General features: G+C 17.2%; 1 protein-coding gene across 1 annotated transcript, besides 9 other annotated features; it reads left to right on the top strand. All coding sequences in view use genetic code 6, as the record gives it.

Annotated features, from left to right (window-relative positions):
• Window positions 1-487: 487 nt before the first annotated feature.
• Window positions 488-537: a microsatellite.
• Window positions 493-548: a microsatellite.
• Window positions 549-843: 295 nt separating this feature from the next.
• Window positions 844-880: a microsatellite.
• A 4,520-nt stretch (window positions 881-5,400) lies between these two features.
• IMG5_048570 (phospholipase d1, putative) lies at window positions 5,401-9,026 on the top strand (the record flags this gene model as incomplete). Its single annotated transcript, XM_004037525.1, has 6 exons — window positions 5,401-5,509; window positions 5,650-6,474; window positions 6,532-6,843; window positions 7,472-8,082; window positions 8,128-8,310; window positions 8,358-9,026. The coding sequence occupies 6 exons, from the start codon at window positions 5,401-5,403 to the stop codon at window positions 9,024-9,026; spliced, it is 2,709 nt and encodes a 902-aa protein (XP_004037573.1).
• Window positions 6,716-6,788: a microsatellite.
• Window positions 6,735-6,801: a microsatellite.
• Window positions 7,314-7,377: a microsatellite.
• Window positions 7,388-7,438: a microsatellite.
• Window positions 8,332-8,356: a microsatellite.
• Window positions 8,482-8,525: a microsatellite.
• Window positions 9,027-9,348: the final 322 nt, after the last annotated feature.

Here is a 9,348-nt window from a genome sequence, read left to right as displayed (position 1 = left end):
TATTAATTTTAATATTAACGATATTCAACAATAAAGTAAAAATTAAATATTAAAAAAAAATAAAAAATATAAATCAAAAGATAAGCCTTAGTAAGAATCACAAAGCATAATAATAATATAAAAATAATAAAAAGAATAGAAAAAGCCTCAATTAATGTAAAAATAAGATGATACAAATATAATATCATTCAAAGGTTTATTTTTCATTATTATTTATTTAAGCAAAGCAATAAATAAATAAAAAAATAAATAGAAATTAGAAAATAAAAAAAATTATCTTAATTAAATACAAAATAAAATGAATAATAAATCAACTAACATGAAAAATAAAATATATAATAATAAATTGTTTATTTTTCAAATAAATAAAACAATAATTCAAGTGATTATGAAGATTTACATCAAAGTATAATACTATAATCTAAAAATTAAATAAAAAAGAAAAGAGAGGTTAATAAATAGATGAAATAATAAGAAAAAATCACCTAAAATTTAAATGTAAAAAAAAGTAAAAAATAATTAAATAAAAAAAAAAGTTGAAAAATAATAATAAGAAAATGAAAAAATAGAGAAACAACAACGATTATAAAAATTAAAAGAAAAACTTAAAAAATAAGAAGAAGATATACGTATTAGAAATTAATAAAAGAATTAAAAAAAGAAACAAGAGTAAAAGTCTATAAAAGAAATAAAAGAAAATGTACCCCCTAAAAACATTCAAAAATCTTAAAAAAGCTAATATACAATTAATACTTAAGAAAATAATTAAAATTAATATTTTTAATAATAAATTTCTAAAGAATATTTTGATCATGCCACTTTAAATAGAGTAAAAGAATTAATGAAAAAACAAAAATAAGAAAAAACAAAATAAGAAAAATAAAAAGAGTAAGTGAAATAAAAATTAGAATAATTACGATAAGAATAAATGTTAAAGCTAGTTAAATCCAAAAAAAAAAAAAATCCTGATGAAGAATAAAAACTTAATAATGTATCTAAAATTAGATGATTTAAATAATAATGAACTTTATTAGATTAAATTAGAAAAATTAACATAAATAATATACAAAATCCATTATTATTACTAAAAAGTTTAAAATAAATAGCAAAAAAGTACAAACAGATATCAATAATAATCTAATAGAATAAAAAAATGATAAAGATGTCGAATTATTATTGAAAAAAGCCAAAAATTAGTTTTAAAAATATGAATTTGAAGAATTCAAGTTTTATCTAAAAAATCATTTATAAAATGGAGAAATTATTATAACATCAGACAGTGAAAACAATACAAATAAATCAAGTTTTTGTTTAAAATAAAACTAATCATGTGGTTTTATCAATTTAAAATAGAAAAAACTAAATAGACCAAAAAGTTGCTTAATAAAAAACTAAAAGCGAAAAGATAGAAGAAGTAAAACAGTAACTTTTAATATTTTAGAAGGAAATTAAAATAATAAAAAATAAAAACTTTGCTTTTTTAGAAACGAAAAGCTTAATTAAAATTTTATAAAAGAATCTTCCAATTAAGATCAATGTTTAAATAATAATATAATAGATAATAACTTGAATTTATTAGAATATTATAAAGATAATAATTAACTTTTAAATGATTAAATATGAATAAAAAAATAAAATATATTTTATTATTAAATAATTGTTTTAAAAAAAATTCTTAAATTATATTTTAAAAATATAATATTAATAATTATATATGATTTATAATATTAAATTATTTTTTAAAATACAGTTTTATAGATAACTATAACAGATAGAATTTTTAATATTATTTTGTAATAGATAATTTATTTTAGATAGTTAAAAATATATAAATATAATTTATATATTTTATATCTAAAATTGAAAATTAACATTTATTAGCAAATTTATACTTTCTTTGTTTTTCAAATTAAAAACTCAATTATAGCTTATATAAATATGTCTTATCTAATAAATTTTTATAGTTTATATTTAATATAATATATTTGGGTAATAATATTCTTTTTAATTTATAATGCATTTTTGCAAAAGTTTTAATTAAATTAATAAAATTCTTAATGATTATCAAGTTAAATATCTAATTTTGTTAAAAATTTACAATTTAAAATTAAATATTAATTGTATTTAAGGTTATATTTCTAAAATGTATTATTTTAATTCCATCTTTTTTTTAATTTAATAAATATAATTATAAATATATTTAATACCCTGTTATATTTAATTGGAAATTCATTAGTAAAGGAATATTTTTAATTTATTCAAAAAGAGAATTCATTATAGAATAATTACAATATTAATAACTAATTAAAATTAAAATAATAAGAATATTTTTTATTTTTTTAATAAAATAAACCCCTTCAAATTAATTGATAAACTCATTAATTTATTAAAAAAAGAATTTTTAAAAATTAATAAAAGTTCATTTATCGAATTTTAATTAATATTTATATTATTATATCCCCACATATACAAATTCAATTCCAAGTACTGTAATATTTATAATTAAGAAATCATATTTTATAAATAACTAATAGATTAATCACTAATAAGTAAATTGTTATAACCCCAACTTCTTAAATTAAGACATAAATATTTTAATTTGTCTTATTTTTATATTTAAGAACTTAATAATTTAACATCTTAATCACAAATTAATCCCAATGTATTATGTCTTGTGCATCCCCATCTGCCCAAATTCAAATCTAAATGAAATAAATAGATTTTTTCGAAAATATTTCCTATATATTCTATACTTTATCTAGTTATAAATTAATTTAAAAAACCCCATTAAAATAAGTTAAGTTTTAAATATTCCAAGTTAACTATTTATATGAAACTTTCGCAAAGGATTTGTACTTTTTTGTCGCAAATATTATCCATTACTAAAGACCAACTTTAAAAATCCAATTATATTTTTTTTAATTTCTATTTGTTTTATTTTATTAATTTGATTATATGATCTATATATATATCAGGGTTATAAAGTAATTTTTTTTCTTTTCTTTATTCATCATTTAAAAAACTTTTTTTTTAATTCAATGTTTTTTTTTATTTTCATTATTTTTACAAAGGAAAAGATAATTCAAGCTCATATAATTGGTTGTTTAATTAAGATATAGATGGAAATAATATATTTAAAGTATTACTTTTAGGCTCATTAATATTTATTTTTAGTATTTATATGTTGATCAAAATACACGATGAAAGTGCTCTTTTATTTCTTTCACTTTTTTTATTATTTAAATAGTTTAATAATTAATTGAAAATGATAATTATATTAATTTTATTATATACGAAAAAGAATTTAGTTGAATTTCATTTATATTATTATAGTCAGGATCTTAATCGTTTTTTATATGCACTTGCATGAAAATATATTTTTTTCTTTTTCTATTTAATATGTGTTAATTAAAAAGAAAAATAAACAAAAATTCATAAATATATAAAAGTTAAAAATATAAATATTATAAATAATTATTTTTTAAAAAATATTTTCATATAATTTTTTTTTATAATTTATATGTAATAGAATTAGGAAGATAAAAACTAAAATTTTATAAGTTATTTTAAATAAACTTTTCTATATGATTAAACACTTATAAAAATATTTCGTTATTATTAAATGAAAAGTTATTTTCTACTAATAATAGAGAATTAAGAAGTTAAATAACTGGGATTGATGTTTTAGATTAAATGATTGATATATTTTAAAACAGATATAAATTTTGTTTCCAATAGAATAATCAATAATATTTACTTTATACTCATCTAAAATTTAAAGATAATTAATACTAAGAAAAGTTCTTTTTTCTTAATATGTATTTAATTTGACATTTTAAATTTAAGTTATGTTCAATTTTATATAAATAACTTAAATAAAAAGTATTTCTAATTCAATTATATTTCCTTGAATTTTTTCCATTATATATTTTTGGAATTCATTATAATTTTACTAATTCTAATTTTTAAAAGTATTTCTAGAAATATCTACTTTTTCAAAAATAAAAAATATTTCCCTCAATCTTCCAATTATCTACTTAAATTTAAATAAATAATTATTAATATTTTTTAATAAATATTATAAAATAATATAAATAAAAGAATATATTTTTATTGAAATATTTCTATTTTAAAATTATTTAATATATCTTTTCATAATATATTTATTATTTTATATTTTTTTATATATATATTATAAAATTAAATTTTATTATTATTTTCTACACTATAAAATCCATTATTAAAAATTATTATTTTTGATACAGGAGAGATAGAGAATAAAAGTTTATATTTTTATATGAAACAAATATAGATTGATTTTAAATTTTTTAACTTTTTTTTTTTGTGGACGAAATAGACAATAAAAAATGCAATTATTAAATTTTTAATTATTTGAAAAATTTAAATATAATAATTAAAATCTAATATAAATTATTTATTATTAATATTTTTTTTATAATAAAATATACATTATTTGCTTATTATTTATTAAAAAATTAATATATTCAATCAAAAATTATTTTTAAATGGGATTTTTTTATAATATTTTTTTTTAAAATTTGATATTCACTTTAAATTAAGTTGCATTATTAAATTTTTATAGAGCTGATATAAAAATTATTTTAATTTAAGAATGAATTTTAATATTTCAATATTTTTAATTATTTTATTTGCTTTTTTCTCATTTATATTTGTTTTAAATAATTAAAAAAAAACTATTATTAATAAATTTAATCTATATTTTTTTATTAAATTTATCAAGCATTTTTTATATTTGCTTATAAAATAATCTGTTAGAAATAAAAATAATTTAAAAATACTATGAATGAAACAGCTTATCATTCTAGTTAACTAAATAATAAATAATAATAAGAGTTACCATAGCAGGAGAAAAACAAGGATGAAATATACATGACGCTTGTGAATTTTCCTGAATTCAACAAATAAGGCGAAAAGCCGATAAAAATACAGCTCCGTTGTGTAAAGATATAAATTATGCATTATTTTATCGAGTAACTTTAATTGAAGGAACCTCAACCTAAATTAAAAAAAGAATTCCTAAATGACGTAGTTTATTTTTTTGAGATTAAAAGACAGTACACTCAAAATATTATTTAAAATTATATAATAAGAAGAAGATATTAAGATATAAAACAGTTTGAAAAAGCAGTAATAATAAAATATATTTAAAGCATATATTGTTTTTAAAAAATATAGATTTAAAAAGAAATTTCTAAATTTAAATTTAATATTTCTTTGCCAGAATTTCCTTTTATAAAAGAGCAAAAAATATTATTTGATAAAGAAGTTTTTTAAAAAGTATATTTTTTAAAAAAAACTTAGAAAAATAAATGATTTTAATAATAGTTAGGTATTTATTTATAAAGAATAATAGATATAATGAGTATTTAGTAAACTAATGCTTTTTGGGAATTTTTCGAGCTCTCTGAAAACGATTATTCAGGTGTTTTTAAAGCTAAAGAAACTTTTATAGGAAAAAGAAGTGGTGGTAGATTCAAAAAAAATGTTTTTCATGTTTTAATACTTGGTAAAGAAGACATTTGGCAATTACGTCTGAAGGTTTAATGTATTCATATGGTACTATAAATTTATATACGCATTGTATAATTAAATTAAATAAAAAAATAGGAAATAAGAATGGTTAACAAAAAATAAGAGAAATATTAATGTTTGACCAAAACTATAAAATGGAATATGGAAAAGCCAAAACAGGAAAAGAAGCAGGAATTGTAATAAGAACTTCATCAAGAATACTTCATTTAGAATGCTTGAATTAATTTCATTTCTATGATGTTTTAGCCGCTATTATTTAAGCTAGATAATGTTCTCCTTACACTGAAATACATAGATTTGATTCTTTTGCCCCTGAACGTTCAAACACAGAATGCAAATGGTTTATTGATGGACATGTAATCATATTTAAAAAATTATTTGAAATACAATAATAATTAAAATAGGACTACTTCAAAGATTTATATCATAATCTAATTAAGGCGAAACAATCAGTTTACATAACTGATTGGTGGTTATCTCCAGAAAATTATTTGCTTCGTCCTGTTGGCGAAGTAAAATAATATTTAAAATGTGATTTTTAAAATAAAAATAAGATAAAAAATTAAGAAAGTAGAATGGATAAAATTCTTGAAAAGTTAGCTGAAAAGGGCGTGCAAATAATGATAATTGTTTTTAAAGAACCTGCAATTGCCTTAACATTAGATTCAGCTCATACTAAACACTATTTAATGAAACTTCATCCTAATATAATTGTTATGAGGCATCCTAATTCACTTTTGCCCTTTTTATGGTCTCATCATGAAAAAATGGTAATTATTGATTAATAAATAGGATACTTAGGAGGAATAGATTTATGTTATGGAAGATATGATACATAAAATCATGACTTAACAGATTTTCGTTAATAAACAGAAAAATAAAATTTATATAATTTTCCGGGTTTGTTTTTTTAAAAAAATATATCAATATTATTTTATGAATTAAAATTTAAAAAAGGTATTGATTATTCAAATGCTAGAATTAAAGATTTTCAAAGTGTAAGGCATCATCATATAACTTCTTTAGATAGAATGAAATAACCTAGAATGCCTTGGCATGATATCTAAATGATGGTTGTAGGCGAAGTAGTAAAAGATATGGTTAGACATTTTGTTTAATATTGGGAATTCGCAAAAGTAATTAAATATATATTTAAATAAAAATAATATTAATAAATAAATAAATAAATAAATAAATAAATAAATAAATAAATAAATAAATATATAATCATAATTTTTTTATATTATATTATATAAATAAATTTATAAGGTTGATATTTATTCTAAAAACAAATAAAATAAATTTTAAATACTTACCTTTTAGAAAACTAACGAATTTATAAATTAACCTAAATTTTAAAAAATGAAGACCAAAATTAAGTCAACATTAAATAATCTTAAATTTATAGTTTAAACTAAACTTATGAAATAATAAAAATAATACGAATATTAAAATGATAATTTATAAAATTTGAGAATTAATTAATATATAAAGGAACTTTAAAAAAGTATTATTTATCCTTAATATTCCAAAAATATTTAAAATAATAACATAAATTTATAAAACTTTTATTACAGCAATATTCTAAAAAATATAGAGGGCTATAAATTATAAGAAGAAAAAAATATTTTTTTCTAAATAAACGATTTTTAAAAACCTCAATTCGAAATGTTTTTTTCATAAGCTAGTCTTATCAAAAGTGAAAAAAGTAAAAAATAAAAAAATATAATAGCAATACTAATAAATTAAATTTTAAAAGAATAATTCAAAATAAATTTATAAGAAGAATAAATAAATGAATTTCATGAAGGTGAAATAAATACATTAAATAAATATAGTATATATAAATATCATTAAAGTAAATTAAGCTAAATTGATTAATTTATGGAATAAAAAGAACTTATTTCATAGAAAACGAAAAGTAGATAAAAAGAATTTAAGACAATTTCTAAGCTTTTTTAAAAGCCATAAAATATATGTAATCCTTTTGACAATATGGCTGGAAAAAATGGACTTGATTTATTAGAAAATATTAATTAATAGTTTATGAAATAAGAAGATGTTAACTTTTTTGAAATTAAAAATACTGCAAAATAATCAGAATCGATTAACATGAGCTAAATGTATACAAAAAATAAATAAAAGGCTACTCCTTTATAATAGTTTTATTAAACTTAAACTGAAGAGAAAATTATCAAATAGAAAATGCATTTTGATTATATTGAATATACTAAAACAGGAACTTGTAAATGCTAAATGTTACGTTCAGGATCTAGCTGGAGTTTAGGATTAAGTAATTTTAATACTGAACTTAGTATATAAATCGCTTATATTTAGCTTATTACTTAATCTAAGCATTTTATTTATATTGAAAATCAATTTTTTATATCATGCACAGCTGGACATGTTGTTAAAAATTAAATTGCAAATGCACTTATTTAAAGAATTATTAAAGCTTATTAAGAATAAACATCATTTTTTGTTTGTGTAGTTATGCCTTTATTACCAGTAAAATTATATTTTTTTGTTTAAAAATATAAATACGTATTAAAGGGATTCGAAGGAGAAGTATATGATTCGAACTCAGCAGTAATGAAATGCTAATTATATTGGGAATATAATACTATTTGTAGAGGGGGTTCATCAATTTATGAAATTTTAAGTAACTAAGGCATTAATCCTTATAAATATATAAGATTTTATGGTTTAAGAACACACAAATCAATAAATGATTAAGTAAAAAAAAAGCAAATAGAAAAATTAAAAAAATAAATTAAAAAAAGCCTGTTAGTGAAATAATTTATGTTCATTCAAAATTATTAATAGTTGATGATAGGTTTGTAATAATAGGAAGTGCAAATATTAATGACCGATCTTTGATCGGAACTAGAGATTCTGAAATAGCTGTAAAAAATAAAAATAAAAATAAAAAAATAAAAAATAAAAAATAATAGATGTTGATTGAAGACACTAAATTAGTTTCGAGTTTTATGGATAAAAAACCTGTAATGGTAGGAAATTTCAGCTTTACTTTAAGATAAAATTTATATTATGAACATTTTGGATTGAACTCAATATAAGCTAGAGATCCTTTAAATGAAGATAATTTAAACTTAATATTCATGAGGACAAAAATAAACACTGAAATATATAGAGAAGTTTTTAGGTGTTATCCAGATGATTAACTAGAGACTATTTCTAAAATAGAAAGTTGGCAAAAAGAAAGGAAACTAGATAAATATAAAGAATTAAAAGACCATATAATAGGCAATGCAGTTGAATTGCCTTTAGATTTTCTAAAAAACGAAAATTTAAACTTAAAAATATCTCAAAAAGAGTATTTTGTTCCAGTGGAGAGCTTTTTGTAAAGAAGATGTCTTGTCGTTTTTTTTTATTTTATTTTTTTAAAAAAGTGTATTCAATTATTATATGTTATTATTTTAATATAATGATATATATTTAGTTTTATATATTTTTTTTGAAATAAAAAAAAAAAAAAAATTTAAAAATTTGTCCTATATAAAATAAAAGTTATAAATATCATTTAAAGAAAATTATTTTTAAGATATTTATTTTCTCAAATAAGTTTTGTTTGTAAAATATTTAAAATAGTTAAATTTTATAATATTTCATTTTATTTATAACTTTAATAATATAAAAAACTAAATAAAAAATATAACTATAAAAAAACAATTTATATTATAAATGCATACATTTTTACAATAATAAATATAATATTAAAAAATTTTCTATTTTTAAGTTATTTTTATATTA

This window comes from Ichthyophthirius multifiliis (assembly GCF_000220395.1).
Source record: "Ichthyophthirius multifiliis unplaced genomic scaffold scaff_1120509250121, whole genome shotgun sequence".
NCBI classification, from domain to species: Eukaryota; Ciliophora; class Oligohymenophorea; order Hymenostomatida; genus Ichthyophthirius; species Ichthyophthirius multifiliis.
Note: the sequence above shows the minus strand (reverse complement) of the source record. Positions and strands in the feature narration are given on the sequence as shown.